General features: G+C 53.7%; 2 protein-coding genes across 2 annotated transcripts; one reads left to right on the forward strand and one right to left on the reverse strand.

The window, feature by feature from the left end:
• Positions 1-4,961: 4,961 nt before the first annotated feature.
• Positions 4,962-8,386, reverse strand: LOC308057960 (ribosome-binding protein 1-like; the record flags this gene model as incomplete). The annotated part of the gene is made up of 5 exons (XM_080411967.1): positions 4,962-5,456; positions 5,793-5,945; positions 6,958-7,080; positions 7,305-7,453; positions 7,999-8,386. The coding sequence occupies 5 exons, from the start codon at positions 8,384-8,386 to the stop codon at positions 5,334-5,336; spliced, it is 936 nt and encodes a 311-aa protein (XP_080268093.1). The 3' UTR covers positions 4,962-5,333.
• Positions 8,387-14,953: 6,567 nt separating this feature from the next.
• On the forward strand, positions 14,954-19,897 carry LOC308057962 (hydrocephalus-inducing protein homolog). The gene is made up of 8 exons (XM_080411969.1): positions 14,954-15,287; positions 15,392-15,564; positions 16,078-16,276; positions 17,138-17,237; positions 18,121-18,214; positions 18,711-18,879; positions 19,159-19,397; positions 19,720-19,897. The coding sequence occupies exons 1-8, from the start codon at positions 15,081-15,083 to the stop codon at positions 19,889-19,891; spliced, it is 1,353 nt and encodes a 450-aa protein (XP_080268095.1). The 5' UTR covers positions 14,954-15,080; the 3' UTR covers positions 19,892-19,897.
• Positions 19,898-20,402: the final 505 nt, after the last annotated feature.

A 20,402-nucleotide genomic window follows, 5' to 3' on the forward strand; every position in this document is an offset into this window, starting at 1 on the left:
AAACGTTGGCATGTGGCTGAACTCTGTTGATTCAATAGCTGGTAAATATTCCCTGGCCAGCCTTCCAAAAGTAATCTGCCCAGGGGGATGCAGGAGGCTTGGCAGCAAGTAAAGCAGGGCTCTGCAGGGTAGGGGGGTGGTTTCTCATTGAACGTGTCCTCAGGGAGACTGACATGTTTGAAGCAAATGGGAGGCTGGTGGAACAGGTGCACACAGCCAGTGTGCATGTTGTAAATAGATGTTATGATTGCTAGCCTTAGGCTCTGTGTTAGCAATTACTATATCCAAATATAAAAACATTGGAAAATATCACAGCTGCACAACACAGGACAGCCCTGGGAAGCACAAAAGCCAGGAAACAAAACCAGTGCATTTACAGGTACCTTAACTCCGCATCTTCGTGTTACATGGTTTGCTGTTAGATGCTGGCAAAACAGAGTATATTACCTCTGGAAGAACTAAATTCTGCAGCAGAGTAATAGTGAGTGCTGCTTATCGTATGGAGCCTTTCCCTCTTTGTAGACAAGTCAGCTAAGAAGTTAATTGTATTTGTGATTGTTTTGCTAAAAATGGTCTGGCGCTGGAGGCTGTCCCAGTGTGCCTCCCCAGCCGAGGGCAAAGCTGTGTCTTTTTGCTACTCTAACGTTGTTCCTTGCTTGATAATACCGCTGTAATGGTACCCAGTCATTTACAAGCGGAGCTGCAACCCTTTGCAGCCTGGGGTCAGATGAGAAGATGCCGACAAGTGATGTTACAAGGTGGGACAAGTGCTTGCCCCTGTGTCTCTCTCACTTTCGTGCACTCTTCAGCCTTTGCCCTCAAGACTGAAGCCTTTTGGCCAGGAGGCTCCGTGAGGGCCATGGCTGCTTCTGGAGTGCCTTGTGCAGAATATGTAACAGATAATAAAAACGATTATTGGTAATGAATTATTTAAGATTTTGTTACTCCCCTATTTTCCTTTTTCCCGACGCAAAGTTTCCCTTACTTTCTGCTATGAGGTCCCCCTTTTTTTAACTTATTACTGTGAGATTCTGCCTTATTCCGTCCTGCCCCCCGCTTTCCATCGCGAGGCCTCCGGGCTTTTAATAGGATTTGGCAGTAACCTTGGTTTGCTCGATCTGCCCTCAAGATCGCTAGCGACCACCCCTTGGTCAGCAAACCCCCTTCCCAAGGTACCTTTTCCTCCTGGGGACTACGCTGCTCACCTGACGTCTCCATGCATCTTACCAGCCTCGGTGGCCACAAGCCAGCGATGCGCCACTGCTCCAGCGGCGTGCTCAGAGGCTCTACCTGGGAGGTGTCCTTTAAACACCCCTAAAAAACCCAAATCCAGCCACACCCCGGTGACAACAACAAAGCCACAAGCTCTACCTCCTGCACCAAGGGCTTCAGAGTCGAGAGGGAGCACCCACATCCTCGTGAGCACCCGCTGGCAGGGGCCACTGGGTTTCCTCTCTCACCTGAGGCTACCACCCAGCACGGTGCACCACCTAGGCTTCCCCCCCCACCCTCACACCCGGGGGGAGCAGGTTTGCAGGCGCTTGCCTGACCTGCAGCTGCTGCATCTGCCTCTCCAAGGCTGCCACTTTCATCTCCCAGCTCTTCCTCAGCTGCTCCTCTTGCTGCAGCACCTCTGACTTCTCAGAGAGCTCGTTCATCAGCTTGCCGCACCACTCCTGTAACCTGGCCACCTCAGCGTTTTGCCTGCACCAACAGAAGCAGCGTTATTCCAGCCCGCAGGCCAGTCAAGCATCCCTGGCGTTACCCGGGGGAACACATCCTCCTGTGGGCCTGATAACAGGGCTTGAAACATCTCAACGGTTGTGTTGGCCTGCTTCTCGGACATGCCTGGTCCTTCAGGGATGGGGTGGAAGGAGCTGACACATCAATTTCAAAAGCTCCGTTTCCATCACAGGAGACATTCCTTTCTCATGAAATAGAAGACGCAAGGGTCTGTGTTCCCAGACACAGGAGAAAGCACTCTAAGCAGCTGGAGTCTGCTCTGTAATTAATTGACCACTGTCAATCACCAGGCAGTAGGGGTGGTGGTGGTGGTGGGCTCTCAGCTTGCCATTCCCTCAGCCAGAATTCAGCAGGACCCCTTTTTCTTGCCTGACCAGAGACAGGTCATGCACATACCGCACAGCCCAAGTGTGATTTGCACATCCCTTCTCCATCATGACCCCCAAAGCTGCAGTGCTGGGGGGACAGGACACGTGTCTACCCAGTCCTGCCTGCGTGGAATCTCTGGTGTGTCTAATATAGAGGCTGAGCACACGCAGACTTCTCTGGGAACAAAATGGAGGCGGGTCTGGCCTTCATCCCCCTTCCTGGCCTTGGTTCTTCACACACCCCAGAGGTACCAAGTACTCTGGGGGCCTTGTCCCCCCACCAGCTCCTCAAATGCCACTGATGTCAGCGCCAGGCTCAGCAGCTTTATTGTGAGGAGGCAGGCACCAAGCTGTGACGTGGTCTCTGCCATTTCCCAATAAACCAACTTGAAATAAAAAAAAAAAAAAAAAAGAAAAATTATTTAAAAAGAAGAAAACCTGGGGAAAAAAGGGTGGTTTTGTGTGGAGTTTCAAAAGGAAAGCCACAAGAAGGGGAGAGAGAAGGCAGTGCCCAAGGACCTCCACCACACAGCACCCGCAGGGACAGAATTTCAGGGGTGCGCTGAGGCTTAAGAGAGCAGGAGCAGCCTGCGCTGGGCTGGCGAGGCTGTGCTGCTGTGCCCTGTCCCCACGCTCACGCTGCTGTGCCCTGTCCCCACGCTCAGCCTGACCCCATGGCAGGGGACCTCGGGGTGCAGCCAGTGTGAGGACACTCGTGGCTGGAAGGGAAGGCTTCTCTCCTTTGCGTATCTTGGAGAAAAAACAGAGGGGATGGCTGTTTGCAGCACAGCAAGCAAGGCGGGGAATAAAGGATCTGCTCCCGGCCACAGCAGGGTCCTTCTTCAGTGACCCCAAACACCTGGCTGGCTTGCAAACTTAATAAAAAATTAGTAAATAATAACCGGGAAAATGAAGCAAGGATAAGCTCTTTTCACTACATCATTGTAAATGCATCGACACCCAGAAATACACAAAAAGATACGTGCCAAGAGCCACCCATCAAAGAGAGGCTTCCTTCCATGCTGGGTCTCACTTTCACACTTCTTGCACTCCAACAAACAAAAAAACCCCAAAACAAACCAAAAAAAGTAAAAAAGAAAGAAAAAAAATAATTTCACCAGTTGATGTACAAACAGAGTCTTCCCTTTTCACAGATCTGTGGGTTCTGCCTGCCCCGATGTGGTCGGTGCGGTGCCCTTGGGAACAAACGGTAGTTGTACAAAACAGTATGAAGATTTTCTTACAAACATATGCCTGCAGTGTTTACTGGTTGGGTTTTTGTGTTTGGTTTTTTTTTTAAGTTTCAAAACTAGGTTTTAGGTCACAAATGGCTTGCAACTTTTTTCTACAGTAAATCAGGCATATATTTTTAGTTTTAGTTTTAGGAATGTGTAAGGCATTTTGGCAAGCTGACAGTAAGGTCTAGGTCACAGACTCATCAAGCTGAAGTCCCTTCCTTCAAACTGTCCTCTTCCCCCTGGAGAAGGAAAAGAGAGGTGGGTTACTCAACTGGGTCTCAACCTTATTCTCATGGCAGCTCAAGCATCAAAGCGTTTCACAGATGGGCCAGGTCCTGCCTTTTGAGAAGGGAGAACCATGACCACCATCTCCTGTGCTCCCAGAGCTTCCCAAAAGCCACCCAGATGGTTTCTGGCAGCAAGTGCCACCTTGTCTCCGGTTTTCAACTGCTGCCTGACAGGCGCTTCCCCCTGCCCTCCACCAGCACCAAGGGGAGGGATGGCTGCGGCCACCACCAGTACCGTTTCCTGAAGCTGTTCTTTACACTTCTTCATTCTCCCTTTGGCCAGTTGGTCCTGGGTAACCTTCAGCCGCTCCTGTAGTTCGCTTGCTGCCTGGCCCCGGTTCTTTCTCTTTTTTTTTTCCTAGTTTTTCCTACATGGGAGTCAAAAGAAGGCATCTGCCTGAGTCTCCCTTGGCCGTCTGGTGACACTCCCCCCTCCAAAACATCTCGGGTCACCTCAGGTCTCCACTGAGCTGCCTCGGTAGCCACATGCCAGCGATGCGCCACTGCTCCAGCGGCGTGCTCAGAGGCTCTACCTGGGAGGTGTCCTTTAAACACCCCTAAAAAACCCAAAACCAGCCACACCAAGGGCTTCAGAGTCGAGAGGGAGCACCCACATCCTCATGAGCACCCGCTGGCAGGGGCCACTGGGTTTCCTCTCTCACCTGAGGCTACCACCCAGCACGGTGCACCACCTAGGCTTCCCCCCCCACCCTCACACCCGGGGGGAGCAGGTTTGCAGGCGCTTGCCTGACCTGCAGCTGCTGCATCTGCCTCTCCAAGGCTGCCACTTTCATCTTCCAGCTCTTCCTCAGCTGCTTCTCTTGCTGCAGCACCTCTGACTTCTCAGAGAGCTCGTTCATCAGCTTGCCGCACCACTCCTGTAACCTGGCCACCTCAGCGTTTTGCCTGCACCAACAGAAGCAGCGTTATTCCAGCCCGCAGGCCAGTCAAGCATCCCTGGCGTTACCCAGGGGGAACACATCCTCCTGTGGGCCTGATAACAGGGCTTGAAACATCTCAACGGTTGTGTTGGCCTGCTTCTCGGACACGCCTGGTCCTTCAGGGATGGGGTGGAAGGAGCTGACACATCAATTTCAAAAGCTCCGTTTCCATCACAGGAGACATTCCTTTCTCATGAAATAGAAGACGCAAGGATCTGTGTTCCCAGACACAGGAGGAAGCACTCTAAGCAGCTGGAGTCTGCTCTGTAATTAATTGACCACTGTTAATCACCAGCCATTTCAGACTTTCTACAAAAAGAGAGTGCCAAATTCTTCCCCTAGCTCCTGGTTGCTCTGTATGCACCAGGCAGGTCTCGGTTCTCTGCAGCACCACTCCCATCTAAGAGCCAGCGACATTTCTTCTGAAGCTGGTGAGCACAAGCTCTCCAAAGTGTGGAGAAATGCTGCAGCGTCTTCTGGTCCCCTCTGCCCCCTCCGCTAGCATCAGCACAGGTGACTCCAAAGCAGAGAGGGCTTCCCCTGCCCTTCCACTTGGGAAAAGCATCCTTGTTTCCCCTGCCAGGCCCACAAAAGCCATTTGGCAATCTCTTCCTCACTCCCTCCTCTACCTCCAGCTAGCTGGGGCGTCTGTAGAAGCACCCTCAAGAAAGGGGGTGGCCAATCATGATGGACAGCCACCCCCAGGGCTTGCCAGAGGGCGGCCCCAGGCTCTGCCCCCCACCCCCACCCCTAGTCTTACTTGCTCTCCATCTGACTTCTGATCTGGCAGAAGGCATCGCTCAGGATGGAGTTCTCCTGCTGCAGGCGAGCCAGCTGCGTGTCAGGGCCATTCTCCAGCTGCTCCTGCAGGGTGCGGATCTAGGGAGAGACCAACAGGGGTTAATGCCGCCGCTGCCAGCCCCTCAGCTCTCCCCTGAGGAGCCCACTCCATGGGCAAGAGGGACTGGCAAGGAAGCCACAGCGAGGTGTCTGCTGATGCTGACAGCCCCTGCGGCTGCTGCATCCCGTGAGGATGCTCCCACATCCCTCTTCTAGCGTGAGCACCACGGCTCAGGAGCACTGCGGGGCTCTCGCCCCTCCCCGAGGCTCTGGTCCCCTCGTCCACCTCGGTCTTCTCCAAAAGACCAGGCAGCTGCCACCGAGGGCCAGCCGGCAGCCAGCGGAGGAAGCTGCAGAGCACCGCGTGGGGCTCACCTTGCCCTGCAGCTGCTGCGTTTCGCTGACATGGTCCTGGTAGCTGGCCTGCATGCGTGCCTGCACCGCTGCCATCTCCTGCTCGCGGGCCAGCAGCTGCTCCTTCAGCTTGCCCTCCAGGGTTGTCGCCTTGGCCCGCTCGGCCGCCAGCTCCTTCGAGGAGAGAAGCCACCCGGTCAGTCCTCAGCCTAGGAATTTCCCTGCTTTAAGGGGACTCGAACCAAGTGGCCTCCTAGCTCAGAAGACTTTAAGAAGTGTAACCCTTTCGGCGCTGCCCCCAGGCTCAGCTACACCGTCCGCACTTACATTTCCTCCTGCATTAAGCTTTGGGCTCAGTGGCCACTGGATGCCACTGTTGTTCCACATTGGGCCAGCTAAGAGACAGGAGTGAGGGCCTGGAATTTTATTCCCCTCCCCGGCCCCAGGATCAACATCATCACATCAAGTTTGCGGCAAAGCAGGAAAACTAAAAAAAGAAAACACCCCCACAAATCAAACACAGACTCCCCCTCCGCCCCCTGCCAAGGCAGGGATGCTCTCTTGGCCGGCTGGGTGATGCCGTGCCGCTGCCCTGGGCTGCCTGCACAGGCCGGGGTTTAGCGCAGCACTCAGTGCACAGGGTGGCTTCGCCCTCTCCTCTCCTGCCTGCAGGCAGATGGACCTGCTGCAGCAGGGTCCTGGCGGCTGCGGGGCAGGAGGTGCTGAGCACGACGCGCCGGGGGTCCCTTCTGACTTCAACACCCAACGAGAGGTGGAGGCAAGGGGCTGAGTCAGGCAAGGGGCTGTAAATAGCACCAGGCTCCTTAAAAAGGGACTGTTCAACACCTTCTCAGCTCAGGGGCTCTGCCAAGAGATGAGAAGGGCTTTACTGTCCTCCGTAGAGCAGCAGAAAGCTGCAGTCTCTTACGGGCACGGCTTTAGCCCGCTCCTGCTGCGGCTGCCAACAGGGCACGTGCCTCCCCGGGCTGGATCAGGCCCAGGAGAGGAGCTCAGGTGGGCATCTCCTCCCCTTTTTGGGGAGAAAACAGCAAATGGATGAAGGGCCCAGAGAACCCCTGGGCTTCACCTCCAAGGGCGGGTAAGACGCGGGGAGAGGGAGGCACACGGCGAGCCGTGAGGCGCAGAGCCTGTGCCAGGCGTGCCGGGAGGGCTGCGCGGCACTTACCTGACTCAGCTCCTCCACCTTGTTTCTGGCAGCGGCTGCAGCCTCCTGCTTAGTGGCGAGCTGCTTCTCCTTCTCCTCCAGCTGGCGTTTCAGGACAGTGACAGGGTCACCCTTCTGCTTGGCCTGCCGGCACAGGGTGGCACATCAGCGGGGACCACCACCTCCGCATCCAACCCCTCCACCCCACACGCACAAGGTCCTGCCCTCTGCTGCAGGGAAAATTCAGCTCCCGTCTCTAAGGCTGACCCTCGGGGGACAGCCTGCCCGAAAACGGGCTGCCTTCGCCCCTCCGCACCCCCGGAGGCTTGGCCCAGCCCTGGTGGACACGACGCTGCTGGCAGCCCTACCGCGTGCCAGGTGTCCTGGACGATGCCCGCTTTCTCCGTCAGGATCTCGATGAGCTGCTGGGCCTCCCCCTCGCTGAACACCGTGCTGCTGACTGTGGACACAAGCGTCTTGTAGGGCAGGTAGAGGGGCCCATCCGAGTCCGCAGGTGCTGGGGAGGAGAGAGGAGGGGTTGGGAGCGCTTGAGCCAACGGCAGGGCTGAGTAGCATCACCTCAGTTGACTTCAACCCCATAACTGCCATTTCACGCCAGCAACCGCCCAGATTTCCACAGCCAAGTTTGATACCTCTCTAACTGAAAGCAACGTGACGAGCGCTGGGGACGGCGCCCACCACAGACAAGTGTTCCCTGAGCCAGCTGCCACCTCTGCCTGGCTCTGCTACTGCTCCTGCCGCCCTGCCACCGCCCTCCATCACACTGAGCGATTCCAGACGGAGCTGGGCACGCTTTGCTAAAGCCAGGGAGCAGAGACATGGTGGGCATCAGAAGCTGGACTCCATCGTGACACAGCCTCGCTGGGGGACTGTCGCTCCACGCAGCGGTGCCAGTGATGCAGAGCAGCAAGGTCATCTTCTGCCTTTCACCAGGCAGGTTCGTTCCAGCTCTTTGCTAAGGGAACGAGATGACTCCAGCCCTTCTCCGATCCCTCTGCCGGCTTACCCGACGGGGATATATGCAGAGGAACTTGGCCTTACCTGGCTCGCTCTTCTTCTTGGATGCAGCCACCTTCTTGACAGGTCCATTATGCTTCTGCTCCTCATGGGCTGGAAGAAAATTGCTTTTCTTTATGGTGACAGAGCTGACCACTGGAGCACTTTGGTGCGCCTCTGGGACCTGTCCATTAGGTTTCTCTTGATTTTTCTTTCCTTTTCCTTTTTTCTCAACAGCTTCCTCTTTCTTCTTTTTCTCTTTTTCCTTCTGCTGAGTCTTCTTAAGCCCTTTGCCTTGCTTGGCCAAGGCTTCCTCAGAAGGACGGAGGACCTTCTCCACGAAGGTGAACACCAGGAAGATCCCAATGGTCGATACCAGCATCAAACCTCCAAAGAGCACAACCTTCAGCATCTGAGGGTCATAGACATCCATCCTGCCTTATTCTTCTGTGCCTGCAAGACACCAGAACAACAGTTAGTGGGGAAAACAAAGAGGCGCAACGGCCTCTCTGTGAGCAGCGAGTTTCCTATGTCCATCTGTGTTGTGTGGGCAACCTGCTGACACCCCCCACCCCCTCCCAGGTTTGCGCTCCTCCGCTGCGCTGCCTGCGCATGGTGCTCCAGCCGCACTGCAGGGGCTGCTTGCACTGGCTGCAGCAAACTCCAGAAGAACCAAAGAGGGGGAAGAAAAAAGCAGGGATGCAATCAGAGACAGCCACGAGCAAAGTGCCCATGCCATGTCCAATGGGACGCTTTTGCACGACCCTGGGCAATACCTGCAGCCCTGCGGCAGTAAGAGAGCCCGTTTCCAGACTGCCTGGTGCAGTTTGGCCAAGCCCTGGGCTCTCCCTGGGCCACCTGGCCTTATCTCTGCACCCAGGCGCAGGTGGAAGTGCATCCAGGGTCTCAGCTTTGGAATAAAACACCCCCCTGGAAGGGGAAAGCATGCACGGGAGAGCTTTCCCCAGCTTTGCAACAGCCCTGGCCGCCTCCCTTTGCCACCCGCACCCTGCAGCACTGCTGGCCTCTGCCCAGCCTGGCAGGGAGGACACACAGCGACCACATCCCACTGGGTCGCTGCTCCCAGCCTCCAGTGATGAGAACCACCCCAGCAATGATGCTACAGACGCCACACAGAGAACCAAGACGCTACCATCTCCTTGCAATGCAAACACCAGGAAAAGGCCTAAGTTCAAGCCAAAAAAAAGCAAAAGCGTGGTCATTAACCATCTCATCTCCCCAGCAGATGCCCACAGGAAGAAACGAGACTTGCAAAGGGAGCACTGGATGTGGTGCTTCTCTTTCCACCTCTGCTGTTAACTGGCGGGCATCCGTTCCCACCCTCCTCTCCACGCTCAGGTTCTCCACCCATAACACACGGAGCCGCAACGGAGACTGTACTGCCTGGTCTGAGACCTGGCAGGCAGGGTGCAGCCCCACGCGGAGGAAGATGCTGCTGCCTCCACTCTTCTTAATCGCTAACCGAACCCCGTCCCGAGTCTGGAAGCCAGTCTTCCCCGCTGTCCCACTCGTGCGTTTCCCCCATGGGCATCACCTCCACGTGGCTCACAACCCCCCCGATGCTGCAGTCAGGCAGTTCATCTGCGCAGGGGCACTCCCCAGGAGGTGCCAGGCTGCGCTTTCTTGTGATCAATGCATCAAGCCCTCGGCTATCAGAAGTTCCCATCCCCGCGCTTAACTGTAAACATCATTGAATTTCCTCTTTAAGAGGTTGTGGGCTGGGGACGGAGGGAGTGGTTGGAAAGGGAGGAGGCAAAAATAAGAATAAAACTAAGGAGATCAGCATCTTTTCAAAACCTCAGTGCTCACAGGGAGAGACCTCAGAGCCTTTCCCTTTCTCACAGCCGACAGCGGCGAACTCACTCACAGCCGAATCTGCACTGGTGCAGCCAGGGGGTGACAGTGCAATGGAAACGTCGTCTCCAACCCCCAGGGGGGTTGTTGAGGGCTGTTTCAATCAGCAGCCCAGCTCTCCCTGCCCGCCTCGCCAAGCATCCCAGACAAAGCAGCAGAGAGCCGGCAGGCGGGCAGGCTGCCAACGCCAGCTGGAACCAGCCTCCCTCCGGCAGGACCAACTTTCTACACCAGGGCACCGCGCGAGATCCCAGCTGATACTACAGGCATCGCTATCCTGGTCCGTCCCGGTTGTTTGGGATTTCAGCGGCCTCAGCCGGCTCCATCCCAGCACAGCTGGTGCCAGCCCCCTCCCTCCTGACAACGCAGCATCACTTTGGGATGGTCCCCATCGGGACAGAGGGATTATTCCTAACCTGCAGGGTGAAAAGGGATGGATTTCCTCTTCCTGGCAGGAAACAGAAACGAGGGTCCAGAGAACATGTACCCACGTCCTTCTGCTGGCTTTAGGGCCAGACCAATGTGCCCCGGAGCTGAACGGGGCAGAGCTGAGCGCCCTGCATTCCTCACCTGGCAACCCCAACAATGCGCTGGTACCAACAGAGCTGCTGACCTCACACTGCCACCACGTCAGACTTAGATCAAAATTCGCCACACCAGCTTAGGGCAAGGGCGTCACTGACGGCTGGCAAATGCTCTCCAGCCCCGTCAGCTGCTCCCGCCACCTCCCAAAGCAGCTGGATGCTGGACTGGCCTTTGGTTTTTGGTTGTGGATGGCTGGGTTTTTTGAGATACTAGTGAGAGATGAGAACTTCACAAGTGAAATGCCCTGTGATGCAGCTCAAATGAGCTCTGGCTAAAACTTACACTGTCTGACTGAATTTTAGAGGCACTAGAACTGTGCGCAGGACAAGAGCAGGTTTTGCAGTGTCTGTGACACCATAGCTGTACCATGCAGAGCAGCACATCTGCACCGTACAGGCTAGAAACCATTAGATTCCTTCTAGAGCTGCTGCTGTGGCAGAGGACGTTCAAGCCTGTGTCTGTTGAAAGACACGATCTCAAACATCCTGTGCAACAGTAGTAATTAACAATGCGCTTGATTTAGGGATGTGGTTGTGATTACTCATTTCAAAGGGCATTGCATCTCCACGTGGAGAAGCAAAGTTCTGTTCAGCCTGTCAGACACCGTTAACCAAGGAGTAAACATGTTGCTGCAGCATTCAGAGATTTCATGCTCAGTCGGCGTGGCTTGTAGCCAGAGAGCGCTGACCCCCTTCAGTTCCTCCTGCTGCACTGGGCCAAAATCTCACAGCCTGCAAGACAGACAGGATCGTTGTGCAGCAGTGCCAGCCTTCACACGACAGCTGGCCAGTGGACTGGAACTAGCCAGGGAGGCTGTGCTGCACAGGTGGAAGTTAAAAAAAAAAAGAAATCCTGAAGAAATTCAGCTTTTCTCCACATCAGATGGGCTTGGGTTGGGCTCCCTGATCTCCAAAAAAAGAATCCATTGTTGACCCCTTGGAGCAGCAAAGCCTTTCTGGTCTCTACAGCCCAGATTCTCACTCTGATTCTTCCACCCACCTCTCCAGAGCCAGCGGGAGCTGAGTCAGCCATTGGAGCCTGCCTGCGTGTAGCTTCCTCACCCGCCATACCCAGGGTAGCCCTAGAAAGGAGAGATGCGCTCCTGAGAGAGCCTGCAGTGAAAAGGGGAACAGTCTGAGCACGGATGTAGTGAAAACGTTCTCCCCGGTATTTCTGCATTGCTATTTGGCGTGTAGCCAGATGTCTGCTCTGACACACGTCAGAGAAAACCATCCAAATGCCTAAGCCAAGGCAGGGCTTACCTGCTTGGTGACCCGATTGCCTCTTCTAATGTTACTACCAAGTACATTTGATTGATTACTAGCATGCTGGAATGCCACATTGAGCGTTTTGCCTCTTTTTTTAGGCATAAAGCATGAATGCCAAGCAAATGGGCCAGAGGACCTGACCCGAGCTTGCATTGCTGAGAAGCCAGGAGGCTCCCTGGTCGTAGCTTTTGAAGCACGTCCCGTGTAGATGTCATGCAGTGCCACAACTCTACAGGCATTCCTGCAGGAGCGGTCTGCAAACTAGGACCATGCGTGGCAATCAGTTAGCTGAGGGGAATGTGCTCGAGCTTGTCTAGACAACAATTAACATGATGAGGCATGTTTGCAGAGCACAGGGGAGTGGGAGACGGATGGAGCCAAGGATGGCGCCAAGGAAAGGTAACACCTTGCTGTTGATTGCTGGTAGTTAACCACCAATCGAGGATTGCCTAGTATGTAATTCTTAGCTTAAAGAACCAATCTGTTTAAAGCACGCAGCTTCTGAAAACATATATAAACTCATGATTGTGTATAATAAATCGGCAACTTGCTTGCATCAAGCTGCGTCCCGTCTCTTCATTCGCCGCACATTCCATGTTTTAATAGATCAGTTATGTAAAGCAACCATTCTAGGCAAGGGTTTCACTAACTGCTGGGAAGCTGTCTGGTAGAATAAAGCACATTTTGGAGATGTAGCTCCTATGTACAAATGACCCTCAACAAATCAAATCTAAGGATTTCTCTTGGTTTATTAATATTTGCATTGGTTGTCCAGTAGCCCAATACTGTCCCCAATGGATTAACGCTAAAGGTCTCCAAAAATGTTGGTCCAACGCTGCAAAGTGACAATGTATCATGGGATGAAAGGGGGGTGGGGGTGGGGGTGTGAGAACAAACTGGTTCCTGTTCTTAATTTTCTGAGTTGTAAAAAGCAAAATTCAGTCAGTCTTTTTGAGGCTGACGTGCAGAATTAGACTCTATAACTCGAAAGTTATAAAGTAGGTATGTTTATTGCGCGCAGATGCACGGGGGATCGCTCCTCCACAAGCGTGCATGCCCGAAGTGACGAACCATCCTACATTTATACAATGAAACAAATGAATATTCAATTAACGCCTATACATATTCATTACCTAAACCCCGCTTCGTACGTTAATTTAGCTTATCAGTCCGTTTGCTGGAATGTGGTGGTCTTGCAGGTTTGTAGGTGATTCATGTTCTTGTGACCATCCCATCTTCTCCAGCAAGGAGACTTAGCACTCCCTCCCTCTAGATAGCATTGGAATATCTCTCATCCTTTTCTCATTCTTTTTTAAATAGCCCCTTTGTTAGAGGAAGAAGGGCAGGCGTCTCCCCATCTCCCCTTTTGTTAGAGGAAGAGGGGCAGGCGTCTCCTCAAAACTGTAGTTGTCTCCTCAGAGCTGTGTGCCTATGTGACCAGACACCGCACCCATGACCAGTCACCATACCCACATTCCTGGGCAGACATATGCAATCACAGTCGGTGTCCATTGTCCCCATTTCACACTATTTCTCCATATCAGAGGCTGCTGGTCAAATGGCCAAACTCAGAAACAGTTTCCCCTGTAACCACTTTATACAAAACTGAAAACCTGTAGTGAAAGTTAGGCTAAAACAACCTGTTGGCACAAAAACTGGGTTAAATTCTTAGTGCTAGCAGTTGCAGAGCAGTACTAATAAAGGCTAATCCTGAAGTGAAACAGACATAAAATAGACACATTTTTCTGGGAAATAGTCCTAATCCACTCTTGTAAACTCACGGTGCAGTAATAATATTTAAAGGTTCACTTGTTCTAAAGGTTCAATGTTCTTGTTATGAAGTGCCTTGAGTTCTCCTTCAACCTGAGGGATTCTATCAACTACTTTTCTGTTGACATAGTTTAATTTAGAACTACCTTCATTTCTCTAATACACACTTACTAGCGGGTCAGATGCTTCTGAGGCTTCTACAAATGCAGATACTTCTATCAGAGTGCTCCAGTTCTATGGGTAGTACAGTGAAAAGAAACCACATCTCAAAAAGTGGTATTCTCAGCCTCAGGCTTTGGTCACTTGGTCCATTTGTTCATAATCACTATTGATCTAACTTGGTAGAACCAATCAGCCTGACTAATATGGCTTGATCTGGGCTTTTTGTCTGTTAGCTTCTTTACTTCTGTAGAAATGCATGGAAATATCACCTAGACAGTCTGACCTGAAATTGAAATGCCTTTTGTATTTCCAGGTGGAGACCTGCCTGGGAGATGCAGGGGGCTGAAGGGCCACAGATGTGTGAACTTGAGCAGATGATGGGCAAGTGAGTCCTGGAGGAGCAGGGGAGAGACGGAGCTGATCTTCCTCCCTGGTGGGTGCCTTGGTGGCCAGAGCCATGTGCTGCTTCCAGCCTGAAGGTCACTTGGAGCAGCTTGTGTCCCCCCGCCACATCTCAGCTTCGCCACCTACGAAATGAACTTTATGGTGTTTTTTAAAAGTGCTTTGAGCTCTACAGGTGGACTGAACAAGCAATTACTCTGCTGATGGTTTTGTAAAACATTCATCCGTTTGTAATATTAGTAAGGCCTTATGATTCGACCTGCCGATATGGGGGCGTGGGGGATCTGCAGAGGAATGAAAATGGAAATTCTGTTTCCCCGTCCTCAATGCTGGACAAAGTCTGCCTGAAAAAGTTGCCATTGTAGCTGCTGGCGCATTTCTATTTTTAACATAGCTTTTTTTTTCAGTATTAGAAATTAAGTTCTCCTCTTCATGGGAGCTCTGGAGAGCTAGTGGTATTTTGACAACCCAAGCAAATGAAATCAAAACAGTTCAAAAACCAAAAGAGGATCTTTAGTCAGGCTGCTGCATGGCCTTGGGTTTCTGTTTGTGCTTTTTAACCCTTTAACTCCCAAATCTGCTCCATACCCGAGGGAAGGGACGTTTTTTTTTAAATTCAGCATTCCTCTTGGGAATGAATCCTCTCTATTTCCTTCCCTCAGACCTTGAGCTAACCTGTGAAATACAAGGCAATCTCGTGACTGTTTTGGAAGACAAAAGCTAAACTATTTTTAAAAGCTCTTTCCAAGAGCATTTCTTTCTACCCTGCAGGGAAGGAAACCCAACAAAGAAAGGGGGAGAACCCACGTGCCTGCAGTACCTCTGTTTTTCCAGGCATCTTTGAATTTCTAATTTGTAAAATGCTCTTTAAGTGGCCTGTGCATCATCACGTGTCTGGGCTGCAGGCACCAAGTACAGGGGTGGACATCAAAGTAACGCAAGGATGGAGACACATAGCACCCAGTGTGCCCCTGAAAATGATCCTTTTTCTTGGCCTGCTTGTTGGAACATGGTCTTGCAGTGCAGCCTCCCGCTGCCAGGACATGGCGCTTTCCTTGGTGTGGGATGAAGGCGACGGTCTCCTCTGCAGCCTTCTCCCCTTTTGCGGACAGGTACAAGGCACTGGACTATCCCAGCAACTGTGAGACGATAACCATCCTCAACGTCACCCCCTTGGAAGTAGAGGCGCATTTCTCCTTTGAGCGCGATCTCAAGGCGGACACGTTCCTTGTAGAACCTCCCAGCATGAGGCTGAAACCGAACGAGAAGCAGGTAGGGGACAGCAGGTAGGGCAGGCACTGGTGTAAGTGCCCAGGAGCCATTCCTCCTGCTCACTGAGTGCTCTTCTGTATTTCTTGTTTCGGGGACGGGGCTAGAAGCTGAGCATTTGGGCGTACCCCACTTCAGCTGGTCTGGTGGAAGACAAGCTCGTCTGCCGCATTAAGGAGAACCCAGAGCCGGTGGTCTTCCCCCTGTGCTGCCAGGGGGTGAAGGTGGAGCTGAGGGTCAGCCCCAAGCACGTGCATTTCAACAGGCTGCTTCTGCACAGGTCAGTCATCCCGCGGCCCCTCTGCTGGGGACGGGTGCTGTCGGTGAGCTCCCCTTCAGCCTCTCTGGCTGGCTGCATGGCCCTTCAGGCTGGATGTTGGGCTGGCGTCCCTCTTTCTGCCAGCAGTTCCCGGTCTCTTGCTCACCGTTGCTTGCTGGCTTGGTTCTCTCAGGACAGCCGCAAGCTCTGTAGCCCCCCAGCAACGTGGTGCAATGGGCATCTTGATTCATTTGTATCTCGTCTGCTGGTTCGGAGAGCAGTGCAGTTGCTCCTCCTTATGTCCCTTCTGTTGGATACACCGTTAGCACCCAGCCCTTCCCCAGGACCTCACCTCTGAGACTTGTGACACAGAGAAGACATTTAACTAATGTTATGGATACTATAAATACTGGATGTGTATAGATAAAGATATATATATAAACTAATGCATAGGGCTGCTCCAAGATGCATTCAGTTGCAAGGCCTATCCTGACCATCGAGCAGCTGGTGCAGGGTGTCTTTCTGCCTCTGCAGGGAGGACAGCAAGACCCTGGTCCTGCGAAACAGCACCCTGCTGCCTGTGGCCTGGCGGCTCTGTGGGCTGGAAAACCTGGGCGAGGACTTCTCCGTGTCACAACGTGAGGGCATCGTTGGTCCGCGCACGGAGTTTGACGTGCATCTGTATTTCAAGCCCACAAAGGCTCTCAACATTGAGAAGAAGATCCGACTGGAGGTGAGGGGGACTGTGCCCTCCCTGGCAGGGCAACGAGATCTTTGGGGTGGAGGCTGTGCTTGAAGGGTTCCCTGCAAAGAGGGGGACAAAGGATGAGCCTTCCCGAGGTTCCTTTCTACCCGCATCGCCGGGGGGGCAGGCCCTTAGCGGCAAGGAACTTGCTCTTATAGCTGAGCTTCAGGGGGCATGTGTGCTGCCGGGCCAGGAAGAGCTGCACCTGAGGGACACAAGGCTGCTGTGACCCCAACTTCTGCTGCCTCAGCCTGGGTTCACCAGAGCACATGGTGCATCCCTGAGCATCTGCGTCAGCCCAGACAACCAGGCGCTGTGTCCTGAGCCCGCGTTACAGCCACCTTGCCGCTGTGTGTGGTTGAATGCTGTTGTTTGGTTGTCCAGACCTCGGCGTGCTCCCTGCGCCCATGCTGGAGCCTGTCCGGGGCTCTTAACGGAGAGCAACAAGCTGTCACCCTGGGCTTTTGTTCCCCGTGGTTTGGGGGCTGCACTTCAGTGAGGATGCTGGGTGATTGAAGGGGAGAGGGTTGACGGTCAATGCCACCTGCTCTGGGACACCTCACAATTCTTGAGATTGTTTTTCCATCGCTGTGTCTCCCCGGGTGCTTCCGTGGCAGCACTCCCTGCTGAAGGAGTGCCGAGCTGGGCTGGTAGGGCTTCTTACTGCAGCAGCATCTCGCTGGGTCAGCCCGTGAGATGAGCAGGTTGGGAGAGTTTGGGAATCCACAAGTGCTTGTCAAGCAGGGGAGGCCATGGTGGAAGCAGCCAGCAGAGACAAGGACTCGTATGTTGTCTACCAAAAGAATTTAAGAGAACGGTCTAAGCACTGTTCGTTTCTCGCTGCCTCAGGTTTCAGATGCAGAAAACATCCTGGGGATTGTCCAGACCGAAAATATCCTCGTTTCTGCAGAGGGCTATGATGTTGCTCCAATCATCAACATTCCTAAAGGTCAGTGGACGCCCCAAAATAAAGCAGTCTGGGTGCGTTGCCTTGCCTTGGCAGGTGAGCAACCAAAGCGCTTGGGATGGGGTAGCATGCAAGCGTGGCCCGGTCACATAAAGCGCGTATCCTGCAAGTTGAGTGGAGTGAAGGGCTGTCAGGGCACAGCCAGCCTCGAGTCTCTCGCCCCTGAGCTTTGCAGTGTGCAGGTTGGTCTGGGGGCTTAGAAACCACAGCGATGTGAGCGAGCAATTGGCAGCTCCTGAGGGCTCAGCAGGGCACATAAAGTTGTTGGATCAGTGCTTGGAAGCAAGAAGACAGAAACCCAGCTCCTCACCTGCTAAACCCTGCAGATATTCTCCGAGTAAGAAGAGCAAGGGCAGCAAAGTAGCTAAAGCAAATTTCCAAGAACAGAAACTTCCTGAGAAGGGTTTTGGGCTGCCTGAGAACTCCAAGTGTCATAGAACAGTTTGGGTTGGAAAGGACCTCAAAGATTGTCTTGTCCCAACCCCCCTGCCATGGGCAGGAACACCTTCCACTAGCCCAGGTTGCCCCAACCCCCGTCCAACCTGGCCTTGAGTGGGGCAGCCACAGCTGCTCCGGGCAGCCTCTGCCAGTGCCTCGCCACCCTCACAGTGAAGAATTTCTTCCCAACAGCTCATGTAAATCTCCCCTCCTCCAGTTCAAAGCCATTGCCCCCTGTCCTGTCACTACAGCCCCCCAGGAAACACCTGTCCCCACCTTTCTTATAAGCCCCATTTCAGTATTGAGAGGCCAATTGAAATTGGCCTGGAAGTGTTGAAATATCTGTCTTGTCACTTGGTGTGGTCTGTAGCAGCTCACAAATACTCCCCGTTTCTTGCCTGGCTCTGAGGGTTTTCTGCAGGTGCAGGTGGCACCGTGGATTTTGGAGTCCTGAAAGTCCTGGGTGATGCGAAGCAAGTGCTGACTCTGAGGAACAAGGGGAAGTACGAGATTGCGTACAGGTGGGTCCAGCTGCCTGGTCTGTGAACGCGTGGTGCCACCATCTGCCCAGGCCTGCCTTCTCCTCCTGCCCATGGCTAGAACCGCTTCCCGTGCTGGCTGCCTCGTGGTCTGGTTAAATAAAAAGCCCGGGCTCCCTAATCTCAAAGACTTTAAGGGAGAATGCAGCCCCACACCAGAAGTCCTTCACAGCTGAGCAGGAACCAGAAGGAGAGGCCCTGAAATTGAAGCCACTCACTGCTGAGATCCATTGCCTTCCTCTGAGGGGCAGCTCCTTTCTCTTTATGACTCTTTAAAGGAGGGGATGAGAAAATTGGCTGTCGAAGTTAGTTTGCAACACTCATGATGGTCTGCACTCTCTCAAGATCTGAGATTCCCCAAGCAGAGCTGGACTCTTTCCCTTTTAATTTTTTTATGGTCTTATGTCAAGCCCTGGCTGTGCTGGTGGCACTTGTACTTTTAACTGCAGAGGTCTTTGTTCCTTCCCTTTCTCCCCAGTTTCCAGCTGAAAGCTGCAGGCACCACCATACCAGACCTGGCAAGCCACTTCACTATCCAGCCGCAGAAGGGCCTGCTGGCTGCCTCCGGGCGCCCTGTGCAGGTCCAGGTGTTCTTCCACCCCAAGACGGAAGTGAATATCGAGGACAAACCCATCCTGCACTACCAGGTGAGCTGCCCCAGCCAGGCAGCGGTGGCACAGCACGTCTTGGGAGCGTGAGCAGGACAGGTGCCTTCTGGAAGGAGGGCTTTAGCTGGGTAATTCTCGTAGGTGACAGCAATGTCTCAGAAAACATTTGTGATGCTTCCTAAGCGGAGCTGAAAGTCTGGCTCCGGAGGAGGCGTTGAAACAGGGAGAATGAGCTGATGGGGACCTGGGATGGGATCAGGGAAGAGAGTCAGAGGCTGGCCTCTTTGCTGGTTTTACCAAGCCCTCCTCTGGCTGCAGGTGATGGAGCCCAGCATCTGCGGAGGAGGCGAGACTGTCGCCGTCATCCCAGTGAGGGTGTCGGCGAAAGCTGTGTTCAGCAAGTACAGCATTCACCCCGCCTCGCTCATCAACTTCGGTGCCATGGTGAAGGGCAGCAGGAAAACCTGCACCTTCATGCTGGAGAACAAAGGCAGCCTTGACTTTAAATTCCTCATCTACCGAGCAGACCAGGACGCATCCCGATTGCAAGAGAAAAGGTGAGAGAAGACCTGCATCACCTGTCCTGCCTGAGGAGGCACGACAGCGTGGCTGGTGTGTGACAGGCAGCCCAGACACCTGGGTTATTGTCCAGTTCACGTCACCTGCTTGTGAACAGGGAGTGGAAAAGTGCCTCAGTGTCCCCGTGTGTCGGGCAAAGCTGGTGATACAGCTGAGCTGTCTGTAAGCTGCAGGAGGTGCCGCCGGGGCTGTGAGGGGCAGGGAGGCTTTCCTCTGTGGGGAGGGGAAGGTCAGCTTTGGCTTCAGAGGAAGGCAGGGTGGGGGCTCAGCATGATGGATGTTTCTGCTTTCTCCTCTTAGTGGATGTCAAATGAAATCTGCCCACTCTGGCAAGAGTGAGAACTTACGCCAAAGGACTTCCTCAGCCAAGAAAAGCAAGCGCTCGCTGCAGAAGGTTGCCAGCCCCTCCATGCAGGTGGGTGGCTCCCGCTCCCCAAGACACACTGCTGCGGGTGCTGGGGGAGGACGCTGATGGGGGCTCATCACCGTGGGGTGGGACATGGTCTGCACGATGGAGGTCCGTCATCTCCCAGCCACAAGCAGAGGCAGGAGCTGCTCAGTTGCACTGACAGTCCCGTGCTCTGGCTCAGACTTGGAGTTGTGGGGTCAAGAGAGAGGAGCAGGTCCCGTGTTTTGGTGGCTGCTAGCCAAAATAGGACTGTGAATACCACAGATGTGGGCACGTTCCTGTTTGAAGTCCCACTCCATAGATACCAGATGACCTTGTGTTTTCGTCTTCCCAGTCCCCTCCCTTCCCTCCCGTCACTTCTCACAGTTATTTCTGCTCTCCTGTTTTACCCCTGAGGCTGGAGGATCCCAGCTAGCACCTTCACCTTTTACACCCAAACTCCGTCCTCTGTGCCAGCCAGGATAGGCCTGCAGCTCCTCCTGGCTTGTCCCTCTCGTCCTGGGGCTGCCTCTGGGCCGTGGAGTCATCCCTCCCTGCCCTGGGACTGGGGGCTCGGCCTGGCTGGAGGTTGAGG

Source organism: Falco punctatus, assembly GCF_963210335.1.
Source record: "Falco punctatus genome assembly, contig: scaffold_27, whole genome shotgun sequence".
Taxonomy (NCBI): Eukaryota; Metazoa; Chordata; class Aves; order Falconiformes; family Falconidae; genus Falco; species Falco punctatus.

Bases quoted from the DNA above. Each gene is read 5' to 3' on its own strand.
- LOC308057962 (XM_080411969.1), top strand. From the start codon at position 15,081: ATGAAGGCGACGGTCTCCTCTGCAGCCTTCTCCCCTTTTGCGGACAGG. The intron at 16,277-17,137 runs GTGAGGGGGACT...TCGCTGCCTCAG, and splicing joins AGAAGAAGATCCGACTGGAG to GTTTCAGATGCAGAAAACAT. The intron at 18,215-18,710 runs GTGGGTCCAGCT...CTTTCTCCCCAG, and splicing joins AAGTACGAGATTGCGTACAG to TTTCCAGCTGAAAGCTGCAG.